The 15996-nt window shown below is 32.0% G+C and overlaps 1 protein-coding gene across 6 annotated transcripts; it reads left to right on the plus strand.

Annotated features, from left to right (window-relative positions):
- The first annotated feature begins 3413 nt into the window (after positions 1-3413).
- Positions 3414-15707, plus strand: LOC134688299 (E3 ubiquitin-protein ligase XIAP-like). Of its 6 annotated transcripts, none has more exons than XM_063548865.1 (5): positions 3414-3562; positions 10509-11005; positions 11649-11894; positions 12630-12773; positions 13618-15707. In XM_063548865.1, exons 2-5 carry the CDS (start codon positions 10522-10524, stop codon positions 13869-13871), a joined length of 1128 nt encoding a protein of 375 aa, XP_063404935.1. In that variant the 5' UTR covers positions 3414-3562; positions 10509-10521; the 3' UTR covers positions 13872-15707. The 6 variants fall into 6 exon arrangements, with proteins under 6 accessions (XP_063404935.1, XP_063404937.1, XP_063404940.1 ...); XM_063548867.1 differs by lacking the exon at positions 3414-3562 and adding an exon at positions 3711-3862; XM_063548870.1 differs by lacking the exon at positions 3414-3562 and adding an exon at positions 8405-8425.
- Positions 15708-15996: the final 289 nt, after the last annotated feature.

Here is a 15996-nt window from a genome sequence, read left to right on the forward strand (position 1 = left end):
GCGCGAGTGTTAGCTAGGGATGTCATATACCGATTTGCTTATTTAATATCTACAACTTAATTGATAAGAATTGATTAATATACGACAGTTCACTGAATAATTTACAAATTGTAAACGCGTGAAAGATACAAAAAACAAGAATGTTTCCATAGTACACGGATGTCCAACTCGTACTTTCTATGTTCAGTGGACCGTGAAATTTGGGTCAAAACTCTAAATTAGTTTATATCATATCAAACATGTGTACTAAGTTTCAAGTTGATTTGAATTCAACTTCATCAAAAACTACCTTGACCTAAAACTTGAACCTGAAGTGGAACAGATCGACGGACGGACGAACGGACGTACAGACCAGAAAACACAATGCATAAATGGAGCATAAAAATTTAACATTACTATATTAACTCTCTTAAATGTCACTTTTCCTATAATTATGTGTTGCTTGTTATTATTTATAATCATATTCCAGTTAATCTCGGCAACCAAACCGAAAATTAATTACGTCTGCGATCAACAATCACTGAATGAAATATTGTTTGTCGACAAACATCTTAAGTAATAGATGTCAAAAACGTGCCTACAGTACTTATATATAAAAATTAGGATATGTGGTATGATTGCTAATGATGCAACTACCCATCAGAGTTGAAATGAAGTGAATATAATCAATTATAATAGACAACCGTTTGGACTTTAATAATGAGAAAATATGAAGCCTCAAAATGAAAAAGTTGAATCAATCCAAATAAGAAAATTGACATCCCTATGTATAATAATGATAATTTACCAAAAAACAAAATCAAAACTGACATGAACTAGACACAATTACTGAAGCACAATACTCCTGGCTCATAACAGTACATGAACAAGTCGATCTGCTATGTAAGAGGCACAATTGGAGCACATAGGAATACCTACAAAATGTCGATAAACGAATTTGCCGAAACGTACATAGATGTCAATGAGAAAATGTCAAGCTTTAATAATTTCATCACAGGTCCAGTAAGTATTATGCTATATCTAGTCTATGTCTCTTTTCATTACAGAAGGTTTAATATGAGATGCAGCTAATAAATCTTCAACCAAATTTTCCAATGGATCGTAAGAAAACTTCTGATGAGATTTATTGGTAGTGTCTTATATGATACGATTGTTTGTTATAGTATCTTGCACAGTCAAAACATCTTACTTGTACTAGTAACTGGTTTAGTAAATCCGGGTGCGGGGTTTTCTCGCTGAGTAGAGGACTTATTGTAGGCCTTCGGCTGTTGTCTTCTCTTTGATCAGGTTGTTGTCCCTTTGACGATTCCCCACTTCCATTCTTAATTTTAATAATTCAATCGCAAAAGACTTGGATAACATGAAAGAGAGGCGGAAGAAACTCGTAAATTTAAGACAAACCGACAGACCTGTTGGTGACCTTCTGCTGTTGTTTTTTTATTTGGTCGGGTTGTTGTCTCTTTGACACATTCCCCATGTCCATTCTCAATTTTAACATCTATATTCATGAATTATCTTAATCAACGTTTTCGCAATTAGGACCTTAAACTTTTGACTAAGATAAATATGCTTTTTATATCGTTTCTATGCAGCTAAATGTGAGTTGCACTAACTACTTATACATATAAAATGAAACAAAATCGTAATAAAGACTTTCACTTAAAATTTAAGTTGTTTAAATTTTAGACGTTATGAATGCTTTGTTGAAGCCGCGTAAAACTGTCTTATAGGAAAGACCAGTAAATTTTAATAGAACGATAAATAGATAATCGGGTTTACTTCGTACAAATATCATAAAATATCGGCCGTTCGACACAATGTGACGTTTTTTTGCTCGTTCGATGTGCTCACTCGCCAAAAAGGTTCACACATGTGGCACGCTGCTGATATTATACGACATTAATGTATAGAAAACCCGATAATTTATACTTTGAATGGTTTTACATTGTCTTATCGGGGCCTTTTATAGCTTACTATGCGGTATGGGCTTTGCTCATTGTTGAAGGCCGTACGATGACCTATATTTGTTAATGTTTACATGTCATTTTGGTCTTTTGTGGATAGTTGTCTCATTGGCAATCATACCACATCTTCTTTTTTATATTTGATTTTTTTTTTCAAGTAAAAAAGAACATTCATTCAAAACGTCTGTAAGATATTTGTTTACGATCTTATCTAAACTGTTTCCTAAGTCTGTAAAATATTAGTTACCCAGATCATTTGTTTGTTAAGGGTGGCAACTCTGAAAACCAGATTACTTATATAAATAACTTTACTCTCAATTAGAGAAGAATAATTAAATTTAAAAATGCAGCCAGATTCTTTACGCTTAAAAAGTGGTCCCTTATATCATCAGACATTTCGTCAGTCTCATCTTTTGACATTCTGATTCTTTTGCTATATGAAGGATATGGATGCGGCCCGATTTCACCTTTTTGCGTTTTCGCGTTTTTCCCTTGGAAATTACTCTGCAAACGCTAAATCGATAAATCGTGAGATGCAAAATCGAGAAATTGAGATATTAGGAAATCGGCAAATCGAAAGATCAAGAAAGTGAAACTTCGAGAAATCAAGAAATCAAGAACGTGGAAACGCAAAAGCGAAAACGGGAAACTACCAGTGTGATCGGCTACAGAGATATTATAGTACTCACTAAACACTAAAAGACTCAGTAAAGACTAAATGAAATAGATTTTCTCGATTTCATGTGAAAGTAGAAAACGCGGAAATATGGGGTTTTCTATCCATACCCGAACGAAGAATCACGTGATTTTACGAAAAACGTGATTTTTCGTATGGGTGTGGATAGATGAATGCAGGACAGACTTGAAGTCTCTGGACTAAAAGTCACAGACAAAAAGTCACGGACAAAAAGACACAATTCGTTTTTTCTAATTATTTTCTTTGAATAGAAAAATGCTTATTTCCACACAAATATTTTTGTATTTTTCTTGAACTATTGAATATAAACCAACTTTTTAAACAAAATTTATCAAAAAAATAACAAAGATAATCAAATTATTGTTAACTTCGAAAACAATAGGTCCAAGTGGCTTGGCACTTAAATTGCTTCATGGTGCAAAGAAATATAGCTTTTGCATGATTAAAATTAAATAAATCTTCATTTTTCAAGTATGATGACACATTTCCTAATCTGCTATATGAATATATGTATTAATAAGTAAATATTTCAAGATCATTTCTCTTACATATTCAAATCTGAATTGCCAACACCTTATTTGTGACTTTTTGTCCTGTGACTTTCTGTCCGTTTACCTGGATAGATTTCCCCATATTGACAGAAACAAGTGCCTGTGATATTGACCAAGTCTAATATTTTTTCACTTGACTATTTATAGATACTATATTATGGTTCGTTGCATTGGTAATAAGCGTTACCTTTCGGTCTTAACATAAACCAAACAAATAAAACCCAAACAAAGTTTTTTTTAACTTTGGAATTTCGCATTTGACATTTGAGACAAACTAGAACGCTTGCATAAATTATAATATGCATTAAATGTGTTGGTTTATAGATGTATGAAGAGAATGTGATAAAATGGTAAGACAAATCCCCTACCGCCCACAGGCACTTGTTTCTATCCATTGGAAGAACCACTATCAACGTTGATAGTGGTTCTTCCAATGGATAGAAACAAGTGCCTGTGCTACCGCCTCCAGCAGTGGCTAACATGTAAAATTTAGGTATTTTCCCTAGTCCTGCCACCTCTAGTGTTTAGTTTCTTTTCAAACAATACATTATGTAATTTCCAAATACTTTACTCATTTTAAGTATAACTTTTGATAAGATTGCAGTGTGGCAGAGTTGCTTGGATGTTAATTTAGCTGGGTCCAGCAGTTGGTCAGTATATTATAATTTAGTTTACTAATGATCACTAGTACATGTTTTAATGCATTGCTACTTAGTTTTATGTGACAGTGGCTGTTCTAGTGTTTTTATGCTTTCTTTTCTTATAGTTTGACACAAAAATTGACAGAAACTTCTCTGTGGTTCAATGTACTGCTTTACAAAATGTCAATGAAACCGATGAATGGAGATGCTCATGGGGTATTTGAATATGGTGCGGTGTATAAGTGCACCTAAGACTTATTACTTCACTTCATTCAACTGATAATACCAATACATAAACCTGGATAATATTGATTGAACACATTCATAACGTAACTTTTATTTCATAAAATTATCTGTTCAAATGGTTTCTTAATTTCTAAATTTGCGTAATGAGTGTCCAAAATTAGGGAAACCCCTGTTCTGAGAATTCCTCCAATGTCTAGTAATTTTGTGCCTGCCTTCCAAAAATAGCTTATTTTGAATAACAGAAAGATTTTCTGTTACGAAATATAGCTCACTTTGAACCAATTTTAGGATGCGGAAAAAATTAAAAAAAATGATCTGATATAATAAAAATTGGCCAAATAATGTAAATTACAGGAATGCAGTTATTATTGAAATCTTGAACTAATCAATTTAATTCTTTTTTATCCCTTCGGAAGGCTAAAACAATTACAAGAACGATTTTATTTGTTTTACCATGTTGATATGACGAAATCAGCTAATATGCGGTATCACTGGCATCACAGACACCAGGACTTCAGTGTACATGATTATTTACTTGTCTTGATACAAAAAGTGTCCTCTGTAGCATAGAGGGAATTAAGTTTTACCCTAGTGTCTGTCTGTATGTCTCAAAATAATGTTACTGTTCTCTAATTTCAGTTTGCCTCAACCAAAATGTCATGAAAATAAATTATATATATACCCTTTACAAACATGACAAATGGAAAAATTGCTGATTTTTTTTGTTTTGTTCCCCGAATTATTAGTTTGCCCCAACCAAATATTATGAAACACTTTTTACCACAAAAGGCAGATAAGGTTTGAATAAGGATGGAATCACTTTTATCTTTCTAGAGTTATGCCCCATTTACCATGTTTACAAATTTATGGAAAAATTGCTGATTTTTCTTTATTTCTGTTCTCTAATTAACTTTAGTTTGCCCTAACATAACATAATGAAATTTCTACACAATGCTTATTAATTACAAATGTACCACAGACACTCAGATCAAGTATGAATTTGGGTAGTGTTACGCCTACAATATAATTTAAAAAAGAAGATGTGGTATGATTGCCAATGAGACAACTATCAATAAATACCAAAATGACACAAACATTAACAATTATAGGTCACCGTACAGACTTCAACAATGAGCAAAGCCCATACCGCATATAGTCAGCTTTAAAAGGCCCCGTTAAGACAATGTAAAACAATTTAAGCGAGAAAACTAACGGCCTTATTTATGTATAAAAATGAACGAAAAACAAATATGTAACGCATAAACAAACGACAACCACTGAATTACAGTCTCCTGACTAGGGACAGGCACATACATAAATAATGTGGCGGGGTTAAACATGTTAGCGGGATCCCAACCCTCCCCCTAACCTGGGACAGTAGTATAACAGTACAACATACGAACGAACTATAAAAATCAGTTGAAAAAGGCTTAACTCATCAGATAGACAAAAAATAAAAGTGGACGTGGCCGGGTACAATGTATATCATGTATTTTTTTTGGGTTATGCATATGGCTCTTTATAAATTTATATGCCAATGGGGGCATCATTTGTGTCCTATGGACTCATTGCCCATTTATTTTAGTTATACCTGGTAGTCCTTGTACCTAGTGGATAAATACAATATGTGCAAAGCAGGGGAGCTGGAAATCAATTGTTTTATTTTGCTTTTTACCTATAAATAGAAGTCTAAGTTTTATATACATATAGATAGAAGAGCAAACTATAAAAGCCCCAAAAATGATAAGTATAAAACCATTCAAACAGGAAAACTAACAGTCTCTAATCTATATAAAAAACAAGAAACACTTAATATTGTATGTATATTTCAAAACAATGATACACATGTATATGATTTTAATAAGTCAATTAATCTCATATAAGTCAAAAATATCAAATAAATTTTTCTTCAAGTCCCCAAGTTATAAAAATACACTTTAAAAAGCCATGGTTAATACACTTACAAACTGTGATAAGATTAGGGACTGTTATCTGATTTTTTTTTTAGAGAAAATTAATTGCAATGTAAGTCATGAACTTTTCAAGATAAATTACAATCATGGTTATTCATACATATGTTTGTAAAAGAACCACATACATGTATCTTTTTAATTCTCAGAAAAGTTACATTGTCATAGGGGATCGATGTATCCTTCTCATAAATTTTAAGTAAGTGTTTCATCCTGTCATAAGAAAAATAGATTGACCTGAACAAGCCTGTATCTTTCCAACTAAGACAAGTGAAAAAAATATAAAGTGATCAATCTTTTATCATAATACATAATTTGACTCAAGTCAGTTTAATTATTTAGATAAAAATATTTGGTTTAAGGGGAGACAACACTGTAAAATTTCTGGTATTTTGTTGGAAAGGAATATTGAAACCTAATAAATACATGTACATGTATATAGCTTATTTTACAACCAATGGATTATACATGTAACATTACTGCATATAATTACTAAGACATTCAGTCAGTATAGGCCATTAAATTTTGTATCTTTGCAAAGTCTACATTTTTATCTGTTATGGTTCACCAGAATGACCAGTGTCCCAGAAATTTTCATAAGTGGGGGCCCACTGACTGCCTCAGAGAGGCACGCTCTAGTCATGCTTCAGTGATTCTGTATGTAATCATTTATTCTCTAAAAAGGAGGGACCTTGCCTTCTGCCCCTCTTATTGAATAAAATCTACCTTACATGTAGGTCACCTGACCTTTACTTCATATCATGAATGATTGATCAAGGCTAAGCTTTCTTGTTTAAGTCTGTATTTCAGATTGTACTATAAGCAATACATATTTGTATAGATTGAATGAATTTAAGACATGTAGTCATGTACAAAATTTACCAAAGTTAATCTGCATGACCTTGACTTCATTTTCTTCATTCATTTGTTAATATTATATTTTTGGGGTTACATGTATGTCTACATGTAGATCGATATCTGTTTCTAAGAAACTATAAAATTTACAAAAGGTCAACTATTTTTGGTGTATGGATTTTTTAAAGGTGTTCATGTCCATTTGGCAGATTATAAGCTGACCTTGACAATTTTCAAGGTTTATGTGGTCAACATTGAGTTTTCGTGGTAAAAATTGTTTCTCAGAAACTTGAATTTATGTATGAAATTATAATCATAAGGTGTATATATATCTGTCTGACCGAGTTCAGATGACCAGTGTTTCTCTCACTTCTAATGATGTATGCTTAGTACAGAATAAGCTAATTTTGAAGTCTTTGGAATTGACCAAATCAAGCCTAACCTACAACCTTGCACACGCTAATTGAACTCACTGCCATGCGTGTCTGAGGTGATTCTTCATCTGAAATGAGATTCAGTGGCCCCCTGGATCCGTCTATTACATTGAAAGTATATAATTTGGATTCTGCTGTCCAATGTGAATCATTAATACATAATGAACTAAGTCCGATAACAGATTATTAACTCTGAGATTCCTACTCTGACATCAAACTGCTGTTTTGCCATACAAGCTGGGCTGTCGGACTAATAAAAAAGTACTTCTAGATCATGTTGATGTACAATGTATATACTAAAGAGTGAAATCAAGATTGCTTGATTGATTGACCATATTGCTTGATTCTGGGTGTTTTAAACTCTAGCTGGCTGTACATAATCAAGGGGATAGAAATTAACACAAAGTTTCAGTAATACATGTACATATAAATCATATGTTCATGATCAGTTGATCAAGAAGTATCAGACTCCAGACAGCTGACCAGTTAAGTTAGTTCAACTTCATGTGACTAAATAGATAAATACTATAGCTTATATTCTGATGATGTAAATGAAGAATGTTTCTTAAAAAAAATCACAGTGGCAGATCCAGGGGGAGGAAGTTCCTGGGGTTGTACCATGCGTGACTGAGGTGATTCTTCATCTGATATGACCTTCAGTGGCCATCTGGATCCGCCTATTACATTGAAAGTATATAATTGGGATTCTGCTGTCCAATGTGAATCATTAATACAGAATGAACTAAGTCTGATTACAGATTATTAACTCTGAGATTCCTTACTCTGACATCAAACTGCTGTTTTGCCATACAAGCGGGGCTGTCGGACTAATAAAAAGTACTTCTAGATCATGTTGATGTACAATGTATATACTAAAGAGTGAAATCAAGATTGCTTGATTGATTGACCATATTGCTTGATTCTTGGTGTTTTAAGCTCTAGCTGGCTGTACATAATCAAGGGGATAGAAATTAACACAAAGTTTCAGTAATACAATGTACATATAAATCATATGTTCATGATCAGTTGATCAAGAAGTATCAGACTCCAGACAGCTGACCAGTTAAGTAAGTTCAGCTTCATGTGACTTAGATAAATACTATAGCTTATATTCTGATGATGTAAAGGGAGAATGTTTCTTAAAAAAATCTCAGTGGCAAATACAGGGGGAGGAGGTTCCAAGGGGCTGAACCCCCCTTCTTTTTGGACAATTAATATCAATGCATATGAATGATATGAATGGGGACATATGGTTGTGAACCCCCCCCCCAAATATCTTAAAAAGCTTATTTTTAAAGTCAAAACATATTTATTTATTTTGAAAGGAAGTTGACTTAAGGAAGGGTACATGTATATACGTCAAGGGTTTATCATGTTTACATCTGATCTATCATATGAGTAAATACAAGTAGGTAACTAAGATGTTGTAGGTGTCAACGTAAGGATAGGAAATACATACAATATATCAGGTTTGTCTTCAGTTGACCTTCAACTTACATTTTTGTACTCTTAAACAATAAAACTATTTTACATTCATGATATTTGTATGTCTACATTTTTGTATCGATCTGGGTCAATTCAATTTAAATTGTTCTAAAAGGTAGGTGATATATGATTGAAATGTTGAATGAAGTTCTATAAAAGAATGTCAATTATTTAAATCTTTAGTTAAACAGATCAACTTGAACTTTATGCGTATGAATTTAATTTTAGATTTAACAATATGAAAATTTCAGCAAAAAAAATGGTAATGGTAGATTTGTTTTTGTCTTTGTTCAAAAATAGTTACATGTACTTCATGTTTTCAAAATACTGTGAATTATAGTATAGTTATTTATATCCCCAAAAAAATGGATGTATATGGATATTAATGTAAAAAAATATATATGGAATAGTTGATCTATATATATAAAAAAAAGATGTCCCAGTATGATTGCTTAAATGAGACAATTGTCAACCAGAGATCAATTGATGCAGAAGTTTGCAAACATAGGTCTTCAGTCTAATGATTTAGTACTTAAGAACCACAAAATGTATGTGTATTATTTAACCTCAGAAATGAAGGTACATGTATATTGTACATACATTTGTATTATGTACACAGTGTAGGCCTGGATCTGTTACTTTGATTAGCTTGATATCAGACACAAAACATGTAGTATGAATGAATTAAATGAATTGATAAATGTATAATGTACCACATTTGAAGACCATCAAAAAGTATTTACCGTAAAGTATTAAATATATCTAGGTCACCCTAATGAAATTGTTTATTTAATCATTGCCTTTAATGTATTACCTTTTATATATAGGGTGTAATATATATATTTAAGGGGAGCATTGACATGTGGATTGTTTTCATGGTAGAGTTAATTTATTTTGCATATTTAAATGAAGGCATCATCTACTTAAAGTTACAGTTTTACAATTAGTAGCCAGTTAAATTGAAATTTTAGCAGTATAAGTTCATAACATAAGGTGATAAAAGGTCAACAGGAAAACAATTAGTTAAATTTCTAAATTTTACGGCAAATCTTGAATCATCATCAACTATTGTAAGATTATGAGGAAAAAGAAACAAATTTATTTCCTCTAAATATTTATTATTAAGCATATTTAAAAGTAAGTAAGCAAAATGTGTTGTCGATATATATGAAATAATTTTTCCATGACCATGATTAAGGTTTAAATACAATTTGATCTAAACATTTTTTTTGAAGGAATAATGTACTTTAGTAAATTCTATACACAATACATTTTTTTTTGTATGTATTGTGTATAGAATTTACTTAATTATTTTACCCCTTGTTAATTGTTTTTACTATGCCCCATTTATGGGCATTATATGTTTTCTAGTATGTGGTCTGTAGTCCCCCACTATATGTGTAGCTATCCACTTGCATTTGTGGATAGTGAGGACTGGCTTTTGTCAGACTAGATAAAGCTTTCCCTGAGAAGTTTTGTCAAATTTTTTGACAGCTTTGGTTGATGATTCCAACTTGGACTGAGCCTGAATTTTACTACTCTGCAATTGTGAGAATAAAACACTTATAAACACAGTAGTTAAATATGTACAGAATCTTTACTGAGAGATATAAAATATATTTTTATTTGTTGTTCACTTTTATTTATTTCTATTTCTATTTTAAGAGAATAACATATCATGCCTGAGCAGGAAGCAGAAGATTTTGTTGATGGATTTCCTAACAACAACAGTAATGATCATGTAAACAGGGGACCAGAAGATTATTTACGTTATGAACATTATAGACTGGAAACATTTGACAACTGGCCTGTGACTGCAAATGTAGATAAATATTCATTAGCCAAAAATGGATTTTGTTACCTTGGTGATGGTGACAGGGTGAAGTGTATTTTCTGTAATATTATTCTTAAAAAATGGTTGCGTGGGGACAGTGTTGTAGCCGAACATAAGAAACACGCTCCTCATTGTCCATTGATCCTTAATCCTGAGACTGCTGGAAATATTCCACACCAAGATGATGTTAGGTCAAACAATCGACCCATCAATCCAAAACATTCAGAATATAAAAACAGGGAAATTAGATTGAAGTCGTTCAATGGATGGCCATCAGATAAAAAACAAACACCTGAAGATTTGGCTTGCGCTGGATTTTTCTATTTAGGTAAAATAGCTTCTTTTTGTTAAAGCCTGAGGTTTCAGTAGTGAGTACATGTACATGTGCATGCACAAAGAATATCTTTATGATTTGAATTGAAATTTTATAGTTTATGAGAAGCATATCATACATGATGTAACATTTGTATATTCAGTATGAAAGCAATATCTTATGCTCAGCAATACACAGTTGGACAATCTGGTAAATGTTGGTTAAATTAATCTCTACCTCTAAAGTCTGAGATGAGATCTTTATCAATAGTTAACTCATAATTTATAAAGCTTGGTTGAAATTTGTAGCAAATTAATTTACTGAGTTCTTAAAACTTTCTTTCAATGTTTACTTTCTTTCTAGTTCACAAGACTTTTAGGGGCTGTAATAATCTAATAAAAATGTAATTATGATTTGCCATGAAAAAAAATCTGTGATTTTAACATGACAAAAAAATCTGAAACATTGAGAAAAGAGGGTCTATAAAATTATGCAAAATTTATTAATTTATAATTTATTGTAAGTAATTTTTATAATTATTTGAAAGAAATTTCAAATGTCAAGTCAGAATAAAATTTTAAATTTTAGAATGTTTTATGTCTCTATTGAAAGTTACTTACAGTTGAAATTAAAATAATTGTTTCCTTTTTTACTTTAGGAACTGGTGATTCTGTGAAGTGTTTCCATTGTGGTGGGTTATTAAGGTACTGGGATGATCCTGATGTACCCTGGGAAGAACACAAACGTTGGTTCCCCGCTTGTCCTTTCATTACTGAGAATGGTCAAGATGATCAACAAGACTTAAAAAAGAAGAGAACTGAACAATATCGGAATATAGCAAGGCGAAATGGATATACTGAAGACCTACTGAATATTCATAAAGAATATGTGATACAAAATGGATGTAAGACATGTATTCAGAGATATCATCCTCAATCAATGCAAACATAAATATTAGAAATCTTGCTAGAGGTTTAGGGGAAGCTTCGAGATCTCACAAAACATATTTTATCTGCGACATTTTATGCACCTGTCCTAAGTAAGAAGCCTCTGGCTTTTGTTAGTCTTAAATGTTTTTTAAGCTTATTTCATCTATACATGTATTTTTTGCAGCCCCGGTATAAAGTCCATTTTCCCTGAACTAGTACACTTTTTTGTTTAGGAGCCTTTTGAAGCCCGTACCTGTGTGCAGGAGTTTCTCCCTGTGTTGAAGACTCATTTGTGGTACATTGTGTATTTGGCTATTTTTTGCTCTTTGGCTCTTTCACACATGATCACCATTTCAGTTCTTAATTTTATTTGTTATAAAAAACTTTTGAGGTCCTCTTTTTCTTCAGCTTTTTTAGCCAGAAATAGTAGGAATTTGAAGGCCATGTCAAAGTAGGGTACATGGTCTGTGGATTTTCAGTGCACAGTTTTAAAGACATCTTTGTTAAAGGGGATCATTTATGACCCATTGACATCATTTCTATTGTTATAATACCTCTGTGAAATTGCATTCCATTTTTGTAGAAAGAGAAATCTGACGGGTATTTCTATTTTACCCATAATCTATTGTTGAAATTTTGTTTTTTGGTTTTCAGTTGACCTGATAATATGTTGTGTTACTGTCATGAATGTAGTATTTATATATTTGCAGTTCCATGCCCTGAAAGTTATGAAGACCTTGTGGATGAATTAGAACAGTTGAGAGTCACCCAGGATTCACAACCCCCTGTCCAAGGTGCCACAGGTTACACAAGTAGTCAGCCCTTAAGAGAGGAACCACTTCCTCGTAATTCAGGTATGTCTTACCTTTGGTTAATAGCTGTGTTTAGCTCTGTACATTTCAAGAAAGACAACTACAGTGTGTTGATCAGTGAACAATGAAAGTTTGGTCACGGTCATGTGGCCCCAGTCAGATGGACATACACACCTTACAATATTTTGTGGACTGGTTAAAACAACCTACATGTATCTGGAAATTGTAGTGTGTGTCAAATTTTCACTGTAGGCATTGTACTGTTGAGTGTACATTTAAATGCGTTGTACAAGGACATGAATTTGCAAATAATATTCACAGAGATATCTTGTTCAACAAATTTCAATTTCCTATAGTCTTTGGCAAAACATCTGAAATAAATATCCACGAAAATGGAAGTGATCTATCCATGACACAAAATCAGTATATGCACAACAAAACACACAAAAATTAGTATATGCACAACAAAACACACAAAAATCATAGTGCTTTTAATGCTGTTATTCATCTCAGTGAGGCCTTCAGCACAGCGCTAAACAATCTTAAATAAAATTGAGAATGGAAATGGGGAATGTGTCAAAGAGACAACAACCCGACCATAGAAAAAACAACAGCAGAAGGTCATGAACAACTCATCAATGTAGCGAGAACTTCCCGCACCTGGAGGCATCCTTCAGCTGGCCCCTAAAAAATACACACTAGCTCAGTGACAATGAACATATAGTTTTTTGACAACTAAAAGTACCAGTAATAAGATAGATATAGGAAGATGTGGTGTGAGTGCCAGTATGAGAAAACAATCAGTAAAAGGTTAACTATCATTCAGTTTAAGCCATTATCAAATTAATATGCCTGTGTTATATACTCACTGTTATTTTACTTACAGAAACGCCTGTGCAAGATCAAAATTCTAAAGGCAAAAGACCAGACTACAAGACACAGAAGAGTACCATTCAAGCTAATTGGAACACAGATGAGAGATTCCAATGTAAAATATGTCTTGACAATCCTGTAGAAGTTTTATTTTTACCATGTAAACATGTGTGTTGTTGTCAAACTTGTAGCAATAAGTTGAAGGTGAAAGAATGTCCAATCTGTAGGGGGAAAATCAAAGCAATTCAACCACTGTATTTTGCCTAATGATATAATTTATTATTTATTTGTGTATCTTGAAAAAAAGATAAGTTTATTTTAATAGTGCAAATATTTTACATTAAAGTGTTGATTTATGATAGAAGTCTTTCATAGTTATTAGAAAGTATAAACACATGAATGAGTAAAACATAATTCTTACTGTATTACAACCAATTATTAGTTACTATATTTGATATTTATAGATTATCGTTGATTATCTCAACGAGAATGATTTTCTCGCTTGAGCTGGAACAGCGAAAGTGAGAAAAGCAATCGAGTTGAGATGACCAATGATAGTCTGTTTATCGCTATTTTACCTATGACGACGTTGTCAATTTCAATGTCAATTTCGTTAACAACGCACTTGGCGTCCTTAGTTTCTAGCGATAATTTTTCCATCTCAAGCGAGTAGCATGATATGAAAATTATCACAAAAAAAGATCAAAGGAAAAATGCACAAAATAGCGATAACAATTATTACATATTGTTGGGATGGTTATTTCATCCACCTATTTATTGGATTGACAGCCTTTGAGTTTTTAATGGATCATGATATGAAAAGTAATCTTATTTGCAGAACTTCTATACATATTTTACCTTGTTTTACCTTTCTAATAATTTTAAACCATCTTATTTGATAATGTGTATTGTATATAAAGTGACATTAACTTATTATGTACAATTTTTGCCCTTATTTTCTGATCAAAATGTAAGCCAGAAACAAAACAAAATATTGGAAGAAATTTAATGCTTTATTTAGTTTTTATTGAAGAAGGGTGCAATTTTAGCTATTTTGTTGTTAATCAAGAAATAATTTTATTATAGAAACTCACTATATATATTACAAACAAAATCTAGAAGTTGTAGAACTATCATCTTGTCTAGTCAACTCAATAATCAAAGGGCATTACAATGATAATTAACAGTACTTTATTACTTTTCCTTGTAATAGTCAACTCTTTAATTAATTTCTTTGTCTAAAAAAACCCACTGAAGTAGGATCAGTGTTTAGCAGGCAATTTTAAATATTTCACTTCTGAACAATGAATCAATCAAGATATGGTTTCATTATTTTTGTACTTGTTTTCTTGTTTAATATTTTTATTCAGAAGGAATATATCTAGCTCCTTAGGATTCTGTCTTCCATTTGCCTTGTGTTTGTGATAGAACCTACTTCTGTTTGCAATGATGTTTTATAATCTATAAGCTGTTCAGTTAAATGTCATGAAAAAGATTTCAGCTTTAAAGAAAGTAAGTTAAGCATTAAAATCTTATTTTCGACCTTGAATTAAATCTTGTAGGATACAGATAAGTAATAATACTTATAATACTTATCCACTGATTTAGGAAAGTATCAACTTTTGTAAAAAAAAAACTAAATAAAAAATGATTTCACAAGAATAACTCAATGGATGCATCATTAGATCTCTGTACAACGATTTGCAACATCATTGCAAAATTTTGGCCAGGGAGGCTGATGTTCAGTCATCTATAATAATGGCCTGAATAGATATAAGAAGATGTGATGTGAGTACCAATGAGACAACTCTCCATTAAAATAACAATTTATAAAAGTAAATCATTATAGGTCAATGTACGGCCTTCAACACAGAGCCTAGGCTCACAACGAACAACAAGCTATAAAGGAAAGGGCCCCAAAATTTCAAGTGTAAAACCATTCAAACAGGGAAAGTAAGGGTTTAGTCTGAATGTATGAAATAGATAATATAATGTATATTATATAATTATATTTTATGTAGTGCTTATTTATATTAAGCCTTAATCAAAATATGTAAATTTTAGAGACAATTATATTATTGTAATAAACACCTGAATAGAAAATGTGTTTTGTTTTATGCGCATATCTTGACCCTATGAGTTATTGCCATCACTTTGCATCAGTCTATTGCTGTTATCATTCAGTATCTGCTTCTATCTGTGATCAGTTCTCTTAGATAAAGTTTTTTCAAAACCTTCATCTCTGAAACTGCTGAAGTAAATATCTTCAATCAAAATTTGGGGCCTCGGTGGTCAAATAGAACAAAACTGCAGCTTTTTGCTTTATATGTGACATAATACAAAACTGACATAGAGAAAATTACTAGATCTTTTTCTTCTTAATCTAACAATT

The sequence above is a fragment of the Mytilus trossulus genome, chromosome 10 (genome assembly GCF_036588685.1).
Source record: "Mytilus trossulus isolate FHL-02 chromosome 10, PNRI_Mtr1.1.1.hap1, whole genome shotgun sequence".
Taxonomy (NCBI): Eukaryota; Metazoa; Mollusca; class Bivalvia; order Mytilida; family Mytilidae; genus Mytilus; species Mytilus trossulus.